The sequence below is a fragment of the Lissotriton helveticus genome, chromosome 10, assembly GCF_964261635.1.
Source record: "Lissotriton helveticus chromosome 10, aLisHel1.1, whole genome shotgun sequence".
In the NCBI taxonomy this organism is placed as follows: domain Eukaryota; kingdom Metazoa; phylum Chordata; class Amphibia; order Caudata; family Salamandridae; genus Lissotriton; species Lissotriton helveticus.
The window spans coordinates 644,513,256-644,536,996 of NC_136071.1; the positions used below are offsets into that span (position 1 = coordinate 644,513,256).

Below are 23,741 nucleotides of genomic sequence, written 5' to 3' on the forward strand. Positions count from 1 at the left end.
GTATTTAATTTAATAACATCAATTGTAATTTTTCAAAACACCACTTCAATGATTTATGATTACATACTCTGCACACACACAAACACACACATGCACACACGCACACACACGCAAAAGCACACACGCATATATACTTATTTATTTATTTATTCAAAGTTTTATATAGCGCGAACAAGATCCTTACAGATATCAGAGCGCTTCACATAGACAGGGTAGGGGCAGTAGGAATGAACAGAGATAATGGGAGCAGTGTAATAGTCATTAACATGGTAATAATAATAACATACATAAAACATATCAATATACAATCAGGTAAACAAGTAATATAAGACAGCACAAGTCATTGATCCCACTACAGGGGTGTTCAGGTACACCTTGGGTGTGTGGATGGCTTATACCAGTGTTATAGTATAGAGAGAACACTGAGTGAGGGCAACGGGAGAGTGGATCAGTAAACCAGCGTGTATCCTATATTGGTCGGTAGACGAGAGTAGCGTAGTAGTGTCCCCATCAAGTAGAAGTATAGTGCCAAAGGACAATGTGAACAGTGGTACAAAGCAATGCAGAGTCTCTGATCCAGCACCTATGAGGTTCAGGAGATCTTGGCCAGAAGGATGGTTTTCACCTCTTTCTTGAAGAGTGCAGTGGAGGAGATAAGCCTGGTTTCAGGGGGGAGCGCATTCCAGATCCTGGGTGCCATTCCTGAAAAGGAGGCTTGTATGTTTTCTCTTTCCGGAATCTACGAGGTTTCAGGAGTAGATTTTTTGTACTTCTATTGGATTATGATTCAAGCAAAGTCTGCAAGCCTCAGCCCAAGCTTTTAGAGTCGCACTCTATTTACCTTGCTGTTTAGCAGCTACCTCGCAAGACACGCTGGGCACGTCGCAGTAGAGCCCAGTCCAGCCGCTGTTGCACTCGCAGCGGTACAGGTTGTTGGTTTGCCAGCACTTGCCTCCATGCTTGCATGGGGAGGAATCACACCAGCGCACAAGATTCTGGCAGTTCACGCCGGTGTAACCCTGGGGACAGGTGCATTTGTAGGTCCCATAGCTGTCCTGACAAGTCCCACCATTCAGACACGGCTTGGAGTCACACTCGTTGACGTCATGCTCACAGTAACTTCCTATGAAGCCAGCTGGGCACCGGCAGGTGAACGTGTTAATGCCATCTATGCAAGTGCCACCATTGAAGCAAGAGCTCTCAGTGCAGTCAGGGGTGTTGTTTTCACAATGAATCCCGCTGAACCCTGATGGGCAGGTGCATGTGTAGCTATTCACGCAGTCGGTGCAGTTGGCCCCGTTTTTGCAGGGGTTGCTAGCGCACTCGTTGATATCCTCCTCACACTTGGGCCCGCGGAACCCGGCGAGGCAGTTGCAAAAGAACGCGTTGACGCCATCAGAGCACGAACCTCCACTGTGACAAGGATTTGGCAGACAGTCGTCTATGTCCGTCTCGCAATGGCGGCCAGAGTAGCCAGCTTTGCAGTTGCACCGGTAGCTCCCATCTGTGTTCTAACACGCCGCGCCATTCCTGCAGGGACTTTTGACACATTCGTTGATATCAATCTCACATGTTTGGCCTTGCCAGCCAGCAGGACAGGAGCAGGAGAAGCTCTCGTAATCATCAGATTCCCGGCATTCGCCTCCGTTCTTACATGGGTTATCAGAGCACGGAGCCAAGACCTCCCCACATGCGGGACCAGTATACGGCAGCAGGCAGTTACAGTTGTACCCTGCCACGTCATCAATGCAGGTTCCCTGATTCAGGCACGGGTTAGAAGCACACTCATTAATGTTAGTTTGACAATTGGGTCCACTGAAGCCGTCCCGGCAGGCGCAGAGGTATCTGCTGGTCATGTCTTTGCAGGCTCCTCCATTCATGCAGGGATTGGAGTCACATTTGTTGTTGTTTATGTCACAGTTTGTACCGCTCCAGCCCAGGTCACATTCACAGCGGTATCCGTTGATGCCATCATGACATCTTCCGTGAATGCAGGGGTTGCTGTTGCACTCGTTGACTTCTGAATGGCAGGTGGGATCCTGGTAGCCCTGCGGGCAAACACAGGTGAAGCCATTGATGCCGTCCTTGCACGTGCCGCCGTTGTGACAGGGGTTCGAGTTGCACTCGTCGATGTTGATGTTACACATGATCCCTGTGTATCCAGGCTCGCACGTGCACTCGTAGCCGTTTATCCTGTCGATGCATTTGCCGTAGTCGCAAGGGCTGCTGGCACAGTCATCCATGTTGATTTCACAATTGACCCCTGTGGTTCCTTTGTGGCACTTGCAGGAATAGCTGTTTTTGCGGTCCTGGCACTCTCCTCCGTTCTGGCAGGGCATGCTCTGGCACTCGTTGACGTCAATTTCACATCGTTGGCCAGTGTAGCCGGGCTCGCAGTGGCAGGTGAAATCTGCGATGCCGTCAGAGCAGGTCCCGTAGTGACAGGGATCAGGGTCACATTCATCGATGTCCGTCTCACAGTGGAAGCCTGAATATCCTTCTGCACAGTCACACGTGTATGAATTTGCACCGTCCAGACATTTGGCTCCATTCTTGCAAGGGGTACTGGCACACTCATCGATGTCGTACTGGCAGAGGGGGCCATTAAAACCTATGGGGCACTCGCAATGAAACTCATTGATCTTGTCAATGCAGCGGCCGTTGTGCAGGCAGGGGCTGCTCGCGCACTCATCTGTGTTTGTTTGACAGAAAACACCTTCATAACCTGGCATGCAGATGCATTGGAATTCCCCGATCTGGTCCAGGCAGGTGGCATCATTCTTGCATGGATTGGACAGGCATTCGTTGACATCCATCTCACAGCGGGGACCCGTGTATCCCGTGGAGCATTGGCACTGGAAGGATCCTAGGGTGTTCAGGCACCTGCCGGCATGCTCACAGGGGTTGGCACCAAGAGAGCACTCGTCGACGTCTTGATTGCACGCTGGCCCCATGTAGCCAGAAGGACAGGTGCAGATGGCCCTTCCGTTCACTGGGTTGGTATCGCAGTTGGCACCCTCATTGCAAGGGCTACTGATGCAGGCGTCATTGAGGTGGCAGAGGAGCCCTGTTCGTCCATGCGGGCACTCGCAGTAGAAAGATGCCACCCTGTCATGACAGGTGGCTCCACCGAAGCAGGCGGCGTTGGCACAATCGTCAATGTTCTCACTGCAGTCCTCACCAGTCCAACCATTCACGCACACGCAGTTGTATCCTCCATAGGAATTGTGGCACGTGCCACCATTCTGGCAGGCATTTGGCATCAGCTGGCACTCGTCAACATCCTCAGTACAGTACTGCCCTGTCCACTCTGGGGGGCACTGGCAGTTGTAAGTGTTCACCCCATCGACACAGGTCCCTCCGTTCTTACAGGTGTTACCGGGGCAGTCGTCAACGTTCACCTCACAGTTCTGGGAATCGAAACCTGGAAGACATGCACATTCATAGGTGGTATCCCCTGTCTGGCGGCAGGTACCGCCATTCTGGCATGGGGAGGGGTAGCAAGGCACGTAGAGATTTTCGCAGTTGCGTCCCGTGTATTCCGGCCTGCAGGTGCACTGGTATGATCCCACCTCGTTTATGCATGTACCTCCATTCTTGCATGGGACAGAATTACATTCGTTGGTGTCCTGTTTGCAGGTGGGACCATGGTAAGCTGGAGGGCACTTGCAGACATACTGAGCTTCGAAAGGCACACACTGTCCTCCATTGCCGCAAGGGTTCGAGGCACAGGGATCCGCCTGCTGGCAAGTTTCACCTGTCCACCCCGGGGGACATCTGCACTTATGCTGGGTGAGGCTGGACAGCAGTTCGCATGTCCCACCATTGCGGCACGGGTTGTTCAGGCAAACATTATCCGTGGGAGTCAGGCACAGCTTGTCGGAGTATCCCAAGCGGCAGATACAGCTATAATCCACGGTGTTTCCACGGATTTCGACTTGGCACGTTCCGGAGTTCATACATGGAGACAGTGCTTAATTTGAGCAGGTGCTTTCAGGTGCTCAGCACCGGCACTTTTTTCACAGGGCCGGGGCTACAATTTCTGACCCTGCAGGTGGTGGTCTCAATATTCATTGTTCAAATAAATAAAAATAACATACATTGCATTGTGACTGGCTGGTAAATGTTCATAGACTGGCCAGCATACGCCTGTCCAGGCAGGCATGATTGTGTATCACCACGTTAGTGATGATATCATCACGCCAATCACAAATTGCATTCTATTCCCAGAGTCTGCTGCATCCTGCCACTGCCTGAGCCTAAGCCTCCCATTGGATAATTGTAGCTGGGGGCTGGCTTATGGCGGAGTGTAGGCAAGGAAGCTGCAAGAGCACATTTGGGACTTGGGAGTGAGGGCTCTAGAGGAAGAATAAACAAAAGTAAGTGTGGACTTTCCACTTGCTGCGTAGCCAGAGCTGCGTAGCCAGAGAGGCATTTCCTGCAGCCCTGCATTGCTGCTATCTTCAACGTGCTAGATGCGGCTGTGGACCAACACAACGTTTGTGCGCCACTGCGTCACCTGTAGAATCTGTGCGCTGCACCGCAGCATGGTAATTGCTGAGCATGCATGAGTCCAGTAGGCACCACAACCATACTTACCGGGATTGGCAGCATTAAGGCTGGGGAAATGCCTGTGCTGTAGCAGGCAGGGTCACAGCAAGCTGAGCAGTGGATGCCGATGCCGTCGCCATCCCTGGACCTACTAATTACAGGCCGAACTAGCAGTGACATCATCGGCTGTCCTCGAGCTCGACAGGGGTCACAGGCAGCAGCAGTGTTATAGATGAGAGAGAGAGCAGGAGTAAAAAGGAGAAAGAAACAACAGGAGAGGAGAGAGATAATACGGAGGTAAGTAGAAGAAAAGGAGAGCAAATCAGATACAAAGAGAAAGCAGCCATGATGTAAAGAAGAGAGCATTAAGAAGAGAGAAGATAGAATGAAAGGATGTAGAGGACTGGACAGACGAAAAAAGCAGACAAATGATAAAACGGAGACACAGCTAATCGCTGCTAGAAGAGTGATAGTAAGAGCCAAGATCGAGGAGAGAGAGAGGAGAGCATGGATAAAAGTGAAGAGGAAAAAGGGCAGGGCTAGAATGAATAGAGGGCAAATCAGAAATACAGGTAATAAGGTAACACACCAGGTGTGACAAAGATGATAGAAAACAATTAGAGAGGTGAGAGGATAGACTCTTAGAGCAAAGACTTAGGGGACACACAACATATCAAGGTTAGAAGATAGAGACTGAGGCAGTGAGAGTTTTGAAAGTGGGGCTCACCGGAGGAAGAAGTGAGCTGTGGCCTCCTTTGCAAACTTTTCAGCACCTGCACTTCTTTTTTTACAAATTAAGCACTGCATGGAGAGCTAAGGCAGGGGTTGGAGTATTCGCACCTTTCACCTACAAATGCACTGCTGCTACACGTGCAGGTGAAAGTCCCGTTCGGAAGGGCTTCGCACTTTCCACCATTCATGCATTTTTCACTCTGTAGAGTACATCGTAGCGCTGGTGCCAGAGAGGGCAGGGTCAGTAGCAGCGCCGCGAAGCCCGGTAGCCGCATCCTTAGGCTGCAAGAGTCCGTTTTAAGGTGTCATAGGTTCCAAGCGGGGATGAAGACGCTACTGTAAGTGTCCCTGTAGGTAAGTATCTCTCAGGTGCGTAAATAAATAAGCTCCGGTCCCAGGTGGGTGTCTCAGTCGCTCCGGGCGCCCGGTGTCTCCTCGGAGCAGGTCGGTATCTTGCTTCTTCTTGGCTTAGGCGCCACTGACTGACTGTACTATACGTACATATTTATACATATAGACAACTAGAGACATGAGTGTGTTCCAAAATATGCCAGTGGCGCACAGTTTTCTTGTACAGAATGTCTCAATATGTCATGTTTTCCCTTGGACCTCGTGTTTTTCCTCCAGAAGGACACTGCAGCTTTAGAAATCGGCATTCAAAGAGCGTACTGTTTATGGCAGTTGACTGAACAGCCTCATGCGCAGCCATCACCAATCTGCTAATTTATCTAGCGAAAGATAATTTACCCGCCGTGGAACTCGCAGCGCGCAGATGAGACAAGAGGCTGCTTTGAAAGGCAGCACACAGCAGCCTTCAGCAGCAGGCCGGCGGCTGGCCGCAAGACAGAGCACGGCTTGTGACTAACAGGAAGCTGGGGTTCCAAGCTACCCACACCTTCTTCTTTGCCAAACCCATTTGCACAACTTGCGCGTTGTTTCCTTTCTATAAACTGGTTGACAAACTTTCATGTGTGTATACATGTACGAAGAAGGTCAGTTTATACGGTGCTGCATAAACCACGGCCATTTTGGTCTCTGGTGTGGAGGAGAGGGTTGGATATTTGTCTGGGTTATTTTATTTTCTCCGTTTGTGCGGTGTTGGTTATAAACTCAGGGTCAAACCGAGTATGACACTGTACCTTTGCTAAAATGTTTTTATGTTTTCTTCAAGACTTGAATCTAGTGATATGCAGTGCCTCCAATAAACCTGATCATCCTTTGGCCTTAATCGAGCTCTTTATAGGACGCCTAGTGACCTAATAGTGGCTACAATGGGTTAATCGTCGGCGGCTCCTGGGTGCACGTCATAGAATAACCCGGATGGCTTAAAAGTGACTGCAATGGGTTGGTCCTCCCAGAAGTACTAAATAGGTCACAGTGTCTCTGATGGTTTGGAGCTAACAGCAGGTTCTACATTTGGTACTGTCCATCCCAAAGTTGGTAGGTATATGTTTGCACAATGTCACCTATTCTCATATGCTCTGTCCCACCACATTGCTGATGTAAAGTGGCATTAGGCTCACTGTGTGTCCAGCACGTCATTCATTTCTCGCACACTTCACCTAACATATTCCATATAGGTAAAAGGTCGGAATGGCCTATAGGACAAATGAGGCAGTGCCCGATGGACTAGTCTCACAGATCAGTATGATGCTGTTTTTTTAGAAGTTTGTGGGCTTGTTTTATGGCCAGGTGGGCTGGGTTTTACAGTTTAATTCTCTGACACTACCACAAACATTGCCTGCAGCAAACCAAAATGAATGCAGTCTCCTATACCTTGCAAAACACTCATACAGTGTGTCTTTACACTTTTAAACCTGTCCTGATTTGCAAACGTGGGCCCTTTTTTTTAGCTATCTGGTTCGTTAACCGGGGTCACTTGTATTTGGGTGCCTTGGCCTATTTTATGTCCCAGTCTGACCTTGTATAGGTCTAACTACAAACAATAACCCTTTCAACCATGGACTCTAAAGGACGCACAGGAACCAAGTGCTTCATGACCTCATCGAGGCCATGAAACACAATATCAATAATGTAATTGGACCTCCCAGGAAGCACTTTAGCTTTCACAAGGAGTCTGGTTGCTGGAAAGTGCAATATAAACATCAATAAACTAAAATATCACTTGACACCCTCTGATGAGGGGTGCTGGCACCCTGTTTGTGTATTGGCTGTCCTGCAGTACTTTAACGCAGGATGAGGTGTGGACCGATTCAAACATGCGGCAATACCTGATATCCTTTGTTGGATTTTCGGCCCCTTCCTAATCCTTATCTCGTGTTTCCTTATCATCTCGTATTTGTGTGAAAGATGTAATGAGGCCAAGATGTTCAGGGCATCGAGTTTCACTGTGTCCCAGTTGGGATACTGTAGTTAGTTCCAATATCCACCTTCTCAGTCTCATTGTTCAGGGCCATGCTTAGACTGATTAGCCGGGAAAAACCAAGTGCACCTGGCTGAGAAATTTACCAACCTTTTAATGCTAAGTCCTTGAATGACGGTCACAAGGAATCAATCATTTTAAGCCTAGTAGGACTTAACATGCCTCTCCAGGCAATGCCCAATATGCCATTACCTTGACATGCTGGACTGTAGGAAAGACAAATCAAGTCAGTGCACAGGAACTTATTATTATATTGAGTATCACAGAAAACTTCATGGAACCCTACTGAAGTCTGCAGGAAGTAGGAAAGCCTTTGCTGCAGTATCCCTGAGAGGCTATGTAGGTACATTCTGTCACTTTAATAGGCACACATGCCCAGAAGTTGCCTGTTACCTGAATACTATTAATAAGAGAAACATGAATGACTTCTAGGCTGTACTGCCATGGTTGGCATGCTAAGTGTTCTAAGTGAGCCTACCTTGACCGAGGTGTGGCCATGCGGATTGACCAATTGCTGCAGCTATGAAGTTGTGAGGTAATCAACTCCAGATGATACACTGGTTACCATCAGTACCCTTTTGACTTCACAAAAATTAAGCAACTTGAAAAACTATGTTAATATCACCAGTTTGGCAGATTCTTCTTTTGAATCACTACTATGTCTTGCACTAGCATGACCGGGGTTACCTAATTGTCTAGGACTTTGGACAACTGTCTGAAGTAAGGATACATGCTAGAGTTCAAGGACCATATTGAATTGAAACTAAAAAGCAATTCTAAGAAAATTTTGTAGGGAAAAAAAAGCCTAAGGAGATGGAAATTTCAGCAGAATATAACCAAGTAGAACCCTAATTTGGCACTATTAGAATCAAGTCCTGCTTTGTTCACAAAAGAAAAAAAAGGTGCTGGATAACTGACTCTGAATGACCTTTGTTCAGAAGTTCAGCACAATAAATATGTTATGGGACTCTTAGCATCTCACCAAAATGAAGATCATGTATAGTTCTATTCAGTGGGTGAAATTATTCACTTTAACCTCATAGAGACGAACCTCTACTCATAGTTTGAGCTGCGTGTTAATTTTCTCTCTGCCATCAGCTAAGTATACTTCGAAAATTGTATGTGGGATTACATCAGGGCAGCTATCCAGTCAAAGTACTTTTTTGGCAAGATCCCTGCAGATGCTGTCCCAAATGAATATATTGGGGTCAGCACCATAATGAATATTCACTTTTCTAAAGATTTGAGTTTCTGTCTATCACATCAAATATTCTAGGAGCATGTTCTTCTGCTTCAATAGTGCATGCTAATCCTGGTAAGAAAATGCAATATTGAAGGACATTGTATTGATAAATTCTGGTCATATTGTTGTTAGATATGCCTGGTGTTACATGGCTTATTTCATTCAGCTACCAAACAATGATGTCTTATGATTTCTGGGAGGCATTTTACAGATTTGGTTCATTTTGGTGACCATGGTAGTGCACTTATGTAGCAATTATCTACACCTATCTATGGATACTGAGCTTCTGGGTGGTCCATGGCAATGTACATCATCTGAACTATGAAGCAGCAGCCTTTTTGCGTACTATGGAGTTTTTGGTACATGTAGGTTCATTGGTTGATTTAGAGAGAAATATCTCATCCCTGTGGGGGACAGCTGGCCTTTGCCTCGACATGAGGTATTTGAATTGATTTTCATGGCCTCCTGGGGAGGGCTAGTACCCCTAGCGGAGTTTCATTATTATTATTGTTAGCATGCAGGGAAGTGCAGGCCCCCACAGCTCAGGGCTCTTTCATTAAAATAGATTTTGTACTTACAGGATTAGCAAATATATTACTGTTTGCTGTATGGTATTGTGGGCAAGTGTGTTTTACGATGTCTATGGGACTGTCACAATAAACAAATACTTGCCATCAGCTAAATAATAATATTTTTAATTTGTGTACACCAGTACGGTAGGACTCCTATTCAAGGACAAGTAAGAAAGAATGTTTATTTTTAAAAGCAGCTCTACTTCAGAAGTCTGCCCTCATCTGAAGTAATAAGGAGCATCTAAAGTGCTATGAACGCATTTACCCTTCCCTGCCTGGCTCAAAATTGAAAAACAAGCATAGTCAAATCCAATAGCTCTCACCTTTGCGACCTATTGGCTCTGCCAATGGTTTTTAGCAGCACTGCACAGCATCACTGATGCTGTGCAGTCTGGGGGAAGTATTTGACACAGGCATTTTTGGATCAGTATCTAAAAAGAAAAGAAAACACTCAAAGTGCTTTTTGTAAAGTGGGTGAGGCACGAGAGTGAGAACTGAAGGAATATAGGGAGATGCAGGTGGGGAGAGCTACAAAGAGGAAGCAGGAAGCCAATCGGGAGAAGCACAGGGACGGTGTCGGGGAGCTGCACTAGAGCAATGGAGAGCAACAAGGAGTGCATAAGGAGAGACTTACACAAGGGTAACAACTTGAAAACACATGCACTCTCATGGAGTGCGTAACACAAAAAAAAGTAGTGCTTGAAAAGCAAGCAATGGAAGTAGAGATGCCAGCCAATCAAATCAATGGTAAAGAGGCAATCCTCCATGAATGGGACAACCACAAGATTGACAAGCTGTGATACAAATAATAATAAGCCATTTGAGTGTGATGAGAAAGCCAATCAACGGTCAGCAATGGGCGGGCTCCAACTCCCTCTATATTCTTTGAAAAGTCACAATATGCCAAGTAACAGTTAGCACATGAGCTGACTAGTAGATTCGGCCTAATAATCACACCACTGCCCTGCAGAGAGCTGCCACCCCCCCCCACATGATTTTAAAAATAAAGAGTATGCAGACTTTAAATGGGGACACCTAAATCCCTACTAAAAACCCCGACCAACCCTTGGATGACACATAATCACAGTTTACACGTTTTAGAAAATCATACTGTATGAATATTCACGGAACGCCTAAAAAGTATACAGGGACATATTTCTTACTCTTTGACAGTAAAAGCTTAGGGGCAGATTTATGAAGGCCTTGCGCCGCCGGTGCGTCACTTTATTTGACGCAACGGCGGCGCAAACAATGCGCCCTATTTACAACTTGACGCATCTAGGAGATGCGTCACGTTGTAAAGCCCTGCGCCATAAGGAGGCGTTCCTGCGCAGGGGGGGGCGTTCCTGCGCAGGAACGCCTCCTAAAAGTGGCTGAGTGAAATCTATGAGATTTCACTCAGTCACTTTCAGGACAATGCTGCGTCAAAACCCTGCGCCTGCTTGAAGCAGGCGTAGGTCTTGACGCAGCATTGTGGAGATGGGGCACCTCCGAGCCTTGCTGGAGCTGCGTCGCGCTTGCGATGCTGCTCCAGCAATGCGCCACCTTTACGCCACAGATGCGTCACGCATCTGTGCCGTTTTTGCCCCATGGTGCGCCACATTGTAAATGCGGCGCACAATGGGTGGCGGAGCAGTGGCGCAGGATGACTGGCGCATCCCTGCCTGGGGATGCGCCAGTCATCATAAATCTGCCCCTTAGTTTTGGCAGGATCTCTGGTTGTTAACCCATACATTTTCTTAGACACCTTCATTTAGACTTTCAGGAATCACCACAATAACACCAATGGACATTCTCTGAACTCTTTTCAGCAAAAACATTATTTGTAACAAAGCTTCTCCCTCATTTGTGGTGCGTTTCATCTGAGGATTCATGGAGCATTTTCCAGTTTATATGAACACACACACAGAAATTAGACATTTAAACAAACACCCGAGTATGAACAATATCACCCTCTGAAGGACAAAATAGATAATATGCCTTATCATAAAACAACTGGGTTAGGAGCAAATTCTAAGATTATTAGGCTAAGGGTTGACCTGTATTTTCTGTAGTTTTGCAATACAGAAAGTTTGAGAAATTCAACAGTATGATCGTCGGGATTCTTCTTTCTTGCTTGCAAATGGGTCTAAATGAAAAATGCCTGTTCATTGAAACTGTGCTTAAATTAAAGTACATTTGCATAAATTAGTGAGACAAACATATGAAGTACCTGGTAATAAAATCACAAATCGGGATTCAGTCCTATGCATTATAAAATCCGTCTGTCCATCTAAAGCCAACCTATTTGACCTAAAATGGTTGTCTACATCGGATTCAAGTCATTTTAAACGCGCAAGCAACCTCACTCCGGTAAAAATACATTAAATAACAATTCTGAAATAAATGAATACACAAGCAATAAATGCATTAAATTACCGTACATTTACAAGTGAAAAGTTTATATTTAAGTTTACACTTCACGTAAAAATGCTAAATGATAAACCACAAGAGTTACAACGATGTTTAATACGTTGCATTTTTTTGCAATAGTTGTTTGCACACTTATAGTAGCTGTAGATTTTAATTGGCTAAAGCTCCAAAGTGATATTGCTTCCTAAACATAGTTTCCCATAACAGCATTTGCTTCTTTTTCCTGCAGCCTCGTTATTGCCAAATCAGCAGGGATCTGCAGGGAACGCATCCTCACAGCTGGAGGTCAAAGGACCTCAGAGGGACTGACACTTTGAGCTCATGTATGGATTAAAAGCCACTTTAGAACACACCGAGAGAATATCCGGAACACACATTCAGAGAAAGGCCTGCTGGGAGGAGGGAAGCCTCTTCCTGCGAATAGTAATTAATGCTCCTTCAGAGAGACACTTCGGGCTTGTGTTATTGACTAAAAAACTCAAGAAATGCACGATAAGTCAAAACAAGTACTGATACAAGGTACAGGCAGTCAGTGTTATTAAAGTATATATTAGTTTTAATAATGATGATGTAAATTAACTGAAGTGAAAGGAGTGAAGGAGATATTTTCAAGCAGCTTAATTAGTGCAACCTTTCCTTTCGCAGATCTGTGTCCAGATCCCAGCTTCAGCTTCAGAACAAGCATTTGCAATGCAATAGGTCTCGCATTAATGAGAGTTTAAGCTATTGGCAATGCAATAAGCTCTACCAAATGCGAGACCCATTGCATTGCAAATATTTGCTTTTTACTAGCGCCCATGTAGCGCTTTCACGTTCATGGCGGGCGCGCCCTTTTTTTAAGCAAGCCACGTCTAAAGAAAGGGGCGTGTCTGACATTAAAATGTAACCGTGACATGGGGGCTTTGACCAAAAAAAGCATCTGTTTGTCAAGTTGACAAACAGATGTTTTTTTTTGGTAAAGCGCCCATGCAGTGCTTTCACTTTAGTGTACCTTTCTTTATACGTGGTTTGTGTGAAGAAAGGGGTGCGGCCTTTATGAATGTGAAAGCGCACATGAGCGCTAGTAAACAAAATATATAAATATATATATATATAAAAAAGTGCAGCCGCTAAATGCGGACTGCGCTGCTAAAATAAATTGTAAAAAATTTGTAGCGCTATTCTTAAAGTCGACTGCCTTTGTTAAAAATTAAAATAAAAGCGTGCGGGTGCTGTGAGGAAGTGGGTGGATTAGAGGAAGAGCATTAAAGAAAATAGTGTTAACCGAGTTATAAAACAGACCATGTTACGACACCAGTAAAAAGTCCTGTCATTTTGGGAGGTAACAAATGCAGACAAGGCAGTACTAAGGAGGGACTAACAAGCCTAATAAAGACTCGGAGGCCAGCATTTAGGAAGGACAATGACCCAAGCCAGTTGAAAATATGGGCAGAGAGTGGGCGGGGCTTCAAAGCCATACTCCTCTGCTGCATGCTTCGCAGAAGCTCATGCGCTGCCCAGGCTCGACCTAAAATTGTCACTGACCTCTACTATAGATTATTAAATAATATCAGCCCTGCAGAATACTTCACTAGCATGTAGCATGGAGTGTTGTGGGTCTTGCTGTGGTCTACCTGATTCATTCAGAGCAGGGTTAGCCTTTGCTCCTATGGTGCCCCAGGCGAAAGACACATTTATCGCCCTTAAACTGAAGGTTAGAGGCCAGGTGAAGGGTAAGGTTGTAGGTGGGAGTGGCTTTTCGGGAGAAGGATGGCTAAGGGAAGAAAGGGAAACAGATGGGATTAGGAGAAGGGAACAAACCAATTGCCTGAAAAGGCGCCTGGAATTACTAAAACAATTAGATGCAATTTGCTAGCTAAGCACAGTGCATCCTTCCAAACGTAGGTGTGCTGGGCATGGGCCCAGCTGCCCCTTGTCTAAAGATGACCCTGATTCAAAGTAGGAAAATGTGTTAATATATCGTCCTGCTAGAGAAGGAATTGAAACAGCGGCATTATCCAAGCTTCTATTCTTGCAACGCACCAGAAATGCACACTACCACACCAAAAGAGTATTCTTTGGGTGGTTTTGTATCATAAATACATAGATCTTCATATATGTCCCCAAATGTGTACAATTACACATTTCAGATAACTTTGCTCTTGATATTGCCATGCCTTCATCGCCCACATTATAATTGCAGCTTCCAGACCAATTCATGAAAAATGCTGCAAGCCCAAAGTGTCTGTAGAAGACTTTCTTGTAAGAAATCTCCTTCCAAGCACTTCGTTGAGCGTCAATCTGCTTGTTTTACATGTGCTACCTTTGTTTCACATGTGCTACCTTTTTTAATGACTGTACATTCACTGATTTGTGAGCACATCTCCCGTCTTTACCCGCTGTCTGATTGCTCTCAGCAATGGGTACTCATACTAGCAAAGTTGCTCATTCCCCTCACAAACATCTCAAATGCACCACCTTCTGATTGCTGTCACATGGCTAGCAATCATAAAGATATTTATTTTTTCCTTTTTTATATTTATTTCCAGTCTAATACAGTATCTTTTCATTTACTCATTTTCACAGCACGACAATTACCTGGGGGTATCATGCCAGGAAAACCAAATCATTTGCAGGGGTTGTAGTGGAGACTTATCAAACACATTTTCTATCAAGTTGTAACATTGATAACTATTGATCAATATTCTACCTTTGTCAAAAAAACAATTACTCATTTTCACACCTAACTGTCAACTCTTAGCCACCTGAGTACTTTATCTAATGTTTGTATCCATATCAATTTGTTACATAAATCATATACTGTGCATTGCTATGCTTTTTCTAATGAGCTATAGAGGTAAGTTCTCGCTTTTGTCTTAATGGCTGACACAGTTATACAAGTGCCATTTCAGACGTTCCAGGAGCCACGGAGGTATCTATCACAGATTTCTCACAAACAACAAAACTGTTTCAGAGTATCAATAAATGAAAATTAAAAAAAAAAGTTTTTAGCAGTTAATTTCTATCTGCGATTATCTTGTTCTGGGTGGGTTGTTGGCTCATAGGAATGTTTTCATTAAGTGAGTTAAGTGAGGAGAGATAGTTTAATTAAACATGGTGAAAATTTGTAGAGAATACCCTACTCCATAATAACACAACAGAGTGAATTTGTAAAGGCAATTTTGAGTACCTAAAGTTGTTCTCTGTAGTTCTTCTTCAAGTTCTCTTAAATGCCTTTGTGAATTGGCCCCAAAAAAGGTAAAATGAGAACATTCAGAGAATATTCCTAAGCAATTAACACAAATAGAAAGCATTTTTCACTCTTTGCACTTTCAGTAATAAGGAGTGGGACCTTTTGAGGCCCATATATGAAATGCGTGAAGTAGTCCTCCTATGATCCTAGGTGCCTTTGGGAATCAGACCCATTGTGTTTGAGTTGCATTATTAACACAGGAGAGTAAAGTGAAACCTCACAGCATATTTAATGATAACGTTTACAGACCTGACACAATATTTAAAATGAGTGCATTTCATGTGTGGACAATCCTATTATATGATTTGGGTGCAAACGTCTCAAGCAAAAGACAATGGCGGTCGAGAGCATTAATATTAAAGTCGTTGGGTCTTATTTAGAGTTTGGAGGACAGATTGCTCCGTCCCAAACGTGGCAGGTATTGTACCAGTCGCATTATGTCCTGTGGCACTTGTAAAATGGCGGATGGGATATCCGTTGTTTTTTTTGACATAGTATCTCAGCAACCAATCTCTAAATGAGGCCTTTGTCTTTGGGTTGGCTGGCTATCTTTGTCAAGAAATCCTTCTCATTTTACAAGTGCTGTCTCCTTATTTTTAAATACCAGAGTTCAGCAAAGAAATTGACAATATGCAACACGAGCCGTGAAACATAAACTCTCCAGGTCATGCAGGTGGCACTCAGCCATGCATCGACTGCACCGTTTTCAGCCGTGTAGGCATTTTTACCGCAGCAGCAATTTGTGCTCATTTTAATGTACTTCGAGCAGAAAATTGTTTGCATTATGTTGGCACAAAAGGCAAAAAAAATGCTCTGATTATCAAGGGAAGGTATGGTAATGTAAGCCATCTCTATTCACAGAATGAGGGGGCAGATCCAAGGAAATACGTAAGCAGGAGGACAGGAATCGCTTCAGAACTATGCTGCATTCTCTGCCACTTTCAACAGGTGGGTTACAGAATTCTCACTCTGAAATAGATGTGTGTTTTACTTTCAAAGGAATACATCTAAATGGCATTTAGCGGAAAACAAATCTAAATAGAAGCCAGGGAGTGGCGGCTCCTTCACTAAGGCGGAGGAGCTCCTCCACCGCTCATTGAGCAATGCAACAAATAAAAATAAAATGATAATAACGAGATGTATTATCAACTTATTTTTCTGTGCGACTCAAAGCCAGGTTAGAGGGGCTGGGCTCGCTGTCATCTGAGGGAGAAGGAGATATTTGCACTCTCTAAGGCCGGCTGAACTGTCATGCGCATTTAGCATGCTCTCCACCTGGCTGTGTTGCCCAGCCCAGTGGAGAACATGCACAGGCTCCCAGGCACTGCCTGAAATCACGTTGTGATTGGCTGGGAGAGTCTGGGAGCCTAGCAGGTTCCTGTGCTGCCAGTGCTGAAACTGAGGACGTAGGAGAGGCGCGGCGTTGACAGGTAAGTTTTTTGTTTCATCCCTTCCTGACTGAACCAACCTTGTTACAAGGTAGCCATCACTGAAACCAGACTTTATAAGAAGGTGAAGGAAATTTATGGGTACTGTGGAATACAAGGCCTTTGCTAAATGGCAGGTGGTCCTGTGATGGCAGTGTACCACATTGCTTGTGTTTCTCCCTTCTGGCGGGCACATGTTTCGTTGATCAGTTTTGCTACATTAATAAAATAAAATAATGGTAATTATAGCTGTTAAGTGAATTGTTGTCTGATGTGTTTGCACAATGAAACAACTAAATTCTTGAATGTCATACCACTAAAATATGCTACTCATGTTACATCTTTTCTGTGCTTCTTTTTAGGGCCAAGACGTTGAGAGCATGTGCTAGCGCATGTATCTCGTTTGCAAAGTACTATTGTTTACAAAAAGGGCTTGGAGCCCCCCCACCACTTACCATTTGTCTGCGCCATTCTTCCTTGCAGCCATCTCAATTTGCCAGTGCAGCTGAAAAGTCACTTCCGATGTTTGCTGTGGTGCAGGGACCAAGCACTGATTGATTCAACTTAATCATTTTCAGACACAGTGTCAGCCGCACAATCTGCGCGCAACTTGGGCGTCACATTTGGGCCCAACTTGCAGTTGGATCTGCACGTAAATAAAACCACTTCAACGTGCATGATGCTTATACGCATGCTGCGCAAGGTTTTACCTCTCCTCCCTGAGCAAGCTAGACCTGAAGTAGTGCGGAGCACCATTTTAAGTCGACTTGACTATTGCAACGCACTGCTTCTGGAAGCCCCGGTAACACTTCTGGGCAAGCTCCAAAGGGTTCAAAATCTTGCAGCCAAACTTGCTCTATCCCGCCCTTACCACAGCTCCTCGACATCTGCGCTACAGGCACTCCATTGGCTCCCGGTTCATCTACGGGTTCGCTATAAAGCGGCATGTATTGTGTTCAGAGCCATTCATGGTCTGGGTCCGATCCCGTTGCAAAGAATGTTTGCCTGGTACCTTCCATCTCGAGCCCTTCGGTCCTCCTCATCTAGGCTACTAGTAGTCCCGCGGTTCCAGAGAGTGAGGATGGGCGGCCGCTCCTTTAGAGTGGCGGCGTCCAAACTCTGGAACTCCTTGCCATTACCCTTAAGGAGTCTTGAGGATCTCTCAGCCTTCAGGAAGGCGTTGAAAACTCACCTCTTCCCTAGGACAGGCTAACTGCTGAATCCGCTGGATCATGGTTCAAAGCGCCAGGATGCCCTTGGTGGTGACAGGTCGCGCTATATAAATATACTACAATACAATACAATACAATACAATACAATTAGTGCATGCCTGCTGATCCTGACTTGATTCAGGTACTATTTCATTCCCCCTCCCACCCTCCTTGCCCGCTGCTCACTCCTTAGCCCTTTTTTCTATTCTTGTTTTCTAGTGTTATCTTTTCTTCCTGGGATAAATGGTGAATCTTTTTTTCACCCTTGTAGGTATGCCTACACATACCTTGCAGCGCGCACTAATTCTTATTAGTTTGGCTGTAAAAAAAACCTGAAGTTTCCTGATAAAGCTATCCAATGTTTTTCTAAAGTTGCATAATAGTTTTAAGGAATTGTGTTGTATTGGGTTACCAAGCATTGTTACACACACCAAGCAAAACATGAGACACACAGTAATGGAACACTATGGAAGCACTGAGCATGCCACCGGTATCAGTGGAAAAACTATGCATTTATTATATATTTCATCCAAAATGTCTAAAAAAACATTTTAAAAAATCTCTTCCACGACCCCTAGGGTCCATTTAAACCATCTGCAATAAATACATACATAAATAAATATATTTAAAATTGTTGGGTCTACATAATTATGCACACACGAGTATGGCGTGGTTCAGTTGTTCTAGGTGGTCTTATTTAAAAAAACACAAGCCATGGTTTCAAGCTCTCTCACGTATTTTGTTATACATTTTTAATCTTTACGTGTTTTTAGCGCACAGTAACATAATCGTGCTTTTTTTCTTTTGGCAATGTTGCACAGCATCACCAAAATCATTGGGAAAGTCAATAGGTCCAGAAGGATAGACCTATTTGCTTTGCCAATGCTTGCTATAAAAATGCCTACCATACCCAAAGACAGATCTAAGTAGGTGAGCTCGGCTGGCCCATGAGGTAACCATGCATACAAGCTAGGGACTGGGCTTATTCAGACAATGCAAGCAAGCTCTAGCTTTCACCACATTGCATCAGTTTGGGTAATTTTTACAAAGAATGCTACATCAAACCGAGGACAGAAACAGGGAAATATGTGTTAAACCTGAAGCTTGTTAATCTACCCTCTCTTTCCATAGCAAAGCCAGTAAATACACAATATCAAGCCTCTGCAGAAGGCTTGGACAACCTCTTTGGTTCTCATGTACAAAATCAATACTACTCCAAAAGGGTATATTACAAACTCTATCAGTCAAGCCAGAAAATGTATGCTTAAGATCAAGAAGTGAATACAATCACTCAAGCACATTTCTGGTTTGCACACAAACAGCAAGGTTGCTGTGTATGGAAACTCCGACATGCAACAAATCACACACTATGTTCGCATGTTTTCCATCATACTGGATAAGGCACACTATTACACATCCTCTGAATTACAAATAATTCAGACAATAATTAAACAGTATTGCAGACACACAACAGTTGAAATAATGCATTACGCAAACACCAATATAATAAAATACATTAAACCACTTGAACAAGCCCTTGGTATTGTGCATAATACAACAATTGATTTTTGTTCCGAGGTTGGATCTTGGTGCTACTCTTATTTTTCACCATTATGTTTTCTTGTGGAAAATACCTCCTTTTCTGCCAATTTGTTCTAGGCAGATGGTAGTCCCACCCCTATTCCCTTTCAATCTGGACCGCTTTAACCTATATCTATCTTTTCCCAAATATCTGCATTTGCCATGGAATGCAGCAGCATGCCTCATTCTTAATATTCCGAAGCACTTATCGGTTGGTCAACATGTAGTAGTCCTGCATTGACTAATGGTTCACAAATGGGTGATTTTTAAATCAATGTGTGACACACAAGGCCTTACAAAACACTGGCACACTGTATATAAGCAACAATTTTAGCAAATACATCTCAATGAGACAATTATGTTCTGTGTCTCCTAAAATGACTGACCACAGCTTGAATGCCGGACATCGCTACCACCATCCACACTGGATACAAGATCAACTGGCAAGTCTGCCTAAACAGGCCCGGAGGAGGACTTGCCCTCTTCAACAAAGACACCTTCAACTGCAATACCTCCTCTGAACCTGGAATAAACTACTTGGAAAACCTCAACATTAAATTACAAATCACAGCAAATTTCATCCTGAGTTGAACCCTAGTCTACCCTTCCCCTCCACCCCAGAGCCAACATCATTAGCAACATTACAGACCGAATCGCACCCTAGTCCTCAACTCCTGCCCATTCCTCCTTTCCTGAGATCTAAATTTCCATTTAGAAGACCCAACCAAGCCTAACTCAGCCGCCCTTCTTGATAGCCTTGGAAACCTTGGACTAGTTCAACATGTCACAGAGCTCACCCATGCTGCCAAACACATCCCAGATCCCGTCTTCACATCCTTCATCATCATGACCAACACACCACAACACATCAACTAAATAGACAATGCCATAGTCAGTTTCACAATCAACATGCACCAGCACAGAATAACAGAGCGCTGACACTGGAACAACCAAACGGAGGCAGATTGGAAAACCGCCCTCCAAAAGAACAAACTGGATCCCAAGGGCGCTCTGGCAAGCAACATTGAACACTTGGCCCCAAAGAAACAAAGCTCACACAGCAAAAACTAGAACACAATCCAGTTGGTACACAGAAGACCTCAGAATGATCAAGTGACACTGCAAATAACAGGAATAGAAATGGAGAATCAGCAAAGAAGAAGTTGAAACATATGCTTTCAAAGCCACCCAGAGAAGGTGCTACCAGCTAATCCAAGAAACCAGGAGGAAGTCAACTAGGAGGAAACTAGGAGAATGAATAAACGCCAGCTACAACATCAGCAAAGAAATCTGTGCAATAGTCAAGGACTTCACCACTCACAGAGCTGACACGGGCGACATCAACGCATCACAAGATATGCAGACCATCCAAAACAAAGCAACCAAACTAGTCATCGACCTCCCATGCCAAGCCCACATCATGCCAGACCCTATGGAACTCCAATGGCTCCCAATACACAAGCAGGCACACTTTTGACTCCTTACCCACCCCTACAAAACACTCCACACGGCAGGCCATGCCTACATGAACAGCTGCATTCATCTAACCTTCCAGACACATCTGTTCTGCCAGTCTCTCACTAGCACACACTCCACACATGCACAAAAGCAGATCTATGGGCCGCACCTTCGCATACCTGGCTCCGAAACCGTGGAACTACCTCCCAAACACATTAGAGCCTCCTCCTCTCTTCTTGACCTTTACAAGAAGCTAAACACCTTGCTTTGGAGTAAGCCCTGCAGTGCAGGTTTCATACATTGACTAACGAGTGCCATGATACCCTCACAGTTGATTAGAGCACTAAAAAAACACTGATAGTATAACATACCTTCTTAATGGTCCCTAAGGTTAATAGAAGCAGAATTGTAGGCCAATCATTTTTCCAACCATCAGCTAATCTATGGATTTCCTTAGCTGAAGACCTAAAAATAACCACATACCACATTATAATTAGAAGGAAGCTTAAGACCTGACTCTTCCTCAAGAATACCCTTGCTTGATAACCGGTATAATGCAGTCTTGACCCATAGTGCCTGGATGCACTTTGGGGTAGCAAAGAAGCAACACAGAACTCATTATATTGACTTTTATTACCATGGCAAACCTAACAGATTTGGCGACGAGTCGAATTGACACACAAATGGCAAGCGACTAAAGACAGAGCACAATTTGAAGTCTTTGACTCAATCTCAAATATTTTTTTGAATAAAGTTGAAGGGACATAGCGAGGCAGACAACATATATTGAGAACTGTGGGATGGACTGAGCCTTAATTCACAGCATGCTTTACCAGTAAAAAAAAGAAAACAACTATTACCAACATGCACACCCATTTATAAAAGATCAGTACAAACATAAAATAATTAATAGTAAGCATTGCCAGCCATTTGTAACCTGTGCCAATTCTTTAAGCAGACATTCCATGGCTATTGCTCACCAATGTCATTGCTTATTGGTTCTTATGCTACAAAGTCTTCTTTTATGAGAAACAAAACAAAAATCAATCATAATGTGTTAGTGGTATTTATATAGCCTTACTTATTCCTCTGAAATGTTTTCCATTTACAGTCCATCACAGATCTAAGTGGTGCAGGAACAAGGTTAAACGTCTTGTTCTTACACTTTCAGGAATATATAACACTTAATCTTTAATGTTAAGGTCATTAGTATATTTAGAATCAATTTCCTACACAACCTGCTCTTATAATTTCTGTCAGTTACGGTAATCATTTTTAACCTACACATTTCTTTCAGTACCGACGGTGCTCAGCATTGCCCTTGGATGGAAGATGTTATGGGCTGGATACCCTTCACAGGGTCCTGATTATGCTTTCCACTCTCTTCCTCCCCTACATCTCAGTGAAATATGTTTGCTAGAATGTGTTACACAATACGCAGCAGCATGGCCGGTCAGGGATTGCAAACCAGCCATGGCAATTACGTCCGACCGGCCTTGGGGGAGGGGTGGTGAGGGTGGGTGCTGGCGGGTCCACTGCTGCTGCACTTTTGTAACAAGGGGCCGATTTTGAAGCACTGCTGCAAAACTGGTCCCCAGTAATAAAATGGCCCCCCTGGTCGAAAAATGCCCCCCACCCTTTTGGCCAACTGGGGAAACGCCCGGTGCCCGCTACGGCCAGTCCGGCAGAACTCAACCATAGTGCACAGTCAGGAATCTACACTAGCAACATCAAAAGAAATTCTGTTTTTCCACCACAACAGAGAGGGCTGGGTTCTCCTAATATTACAGCACAGAAGTAGGTTTTGAGTCATTGCACTGCTGATGACAATTAACCGATTACCTACTGAAATCAAATTGCATTGGGCTCTCCAAAAACATCCGAAAGCGTCCCTTTTTTGCACAATATACAATTCCATCATTATATTTATTTCTGCTACTCTAATACCCTCAGCAACAATAGGGCCAGAACTTCTGCTTACTGCTATGCATGCATGTTCACACCATACTTTCAAATGTTTTCATTATAAAATCAGTAGATCAAGGCATTTTGTATTTTTCAAGCTGGCTTGCAATAGGTAACTGTAAAATTAAACATTTATGTTTCAATTATGGCATTTGCAAGTAGAGAACTAGCGATGAAAAGCTACAGAGTGATGTATGCAGCAAAAGTGGCATTACAAGAGAAGAGAATACATTTTGTCAAATTCAAGAAGATGCAAATTGCTCAGCTAGTTACATTTTGACATTACATGTTACATTATTCCAGCTTATATCAGGAATAAACATTTTAAAGACAATGGTACGAAGGATCAAGTGGATTACAAGTGGTCTCGGTACGGTTTTGAAGCCTGAGGATTTGGAGGAGGTTCACGAAGTGATAAGTTCTGCAGTTTTTCTGAAGGGGCAACGGGAGATCTTTCAAGTGCCTGGAAGCATAGACTACAAAATCCTGGTATCAGGTTTTCTGCTTGCTCTATGTCTGTGTTTATACTGTATGGTAATGCAGATGCAAGCTGTCCATTGGCACTTCGAGGAACACAGCTTGTTAGAAAGACAGCCTGACTTATTAGACAGCACCACTTTCTAGATGATGCAATGGTCTTAGTGTGGGCCAGAATGGAGAGCCTATATGGTTCTTGTAGGATGAGGCTGAAATAGTCATGTTTCCTGTGACTTGTGGTCAATAAAGTGGCTGACTTGATTTATAAAGTATGCAGGATGGATTCTAGTAGCCCACTTTGAAGTCCATTGCCACAGTCGACTTGTGGAAGAACTAGACATCATACAACGATGTTGAAGTTGGAAAGATGAATGAAAGGTCTGATCTTGCAGAGTAGGCTAAGTTGTTAATAGCTATTTGAGTCAATGTTTTCACTTCGTCCTTGATTGATAAGAAGGGTCTGCTTAAAAGTTGACACTTAACACATTTGGTGAATT

The 23,741-nt window shown here is 44.2% G+C and overlaps 2 protein-coding genes across 2 annotated transcripts in view; both read right to left on the reverse strand.

Moving 5' to 3' along the window:
* XYLT1 (xylosyltransferase 1) overlaps positions 1–23,741 on the reverse strand; it is a 700,441-nt gene that overhangs the window by 514,211 nt on the left and 162,489 nt on the right. The gene's annotated exons all lie outside the window — the stretch shown is intronic.
* On the reverse strand, positions 696–3,962 carry LOC144784428 (uncharacterized). Its single transcript, XM_078663176.1, is given in 1 exon segment — positions 696–3,962. A coding segment is annotated over 1 exon segment (3,126 nt). The 5' UTR covers positions 3,960–3,962; the 3' UTR covers positions 696–833.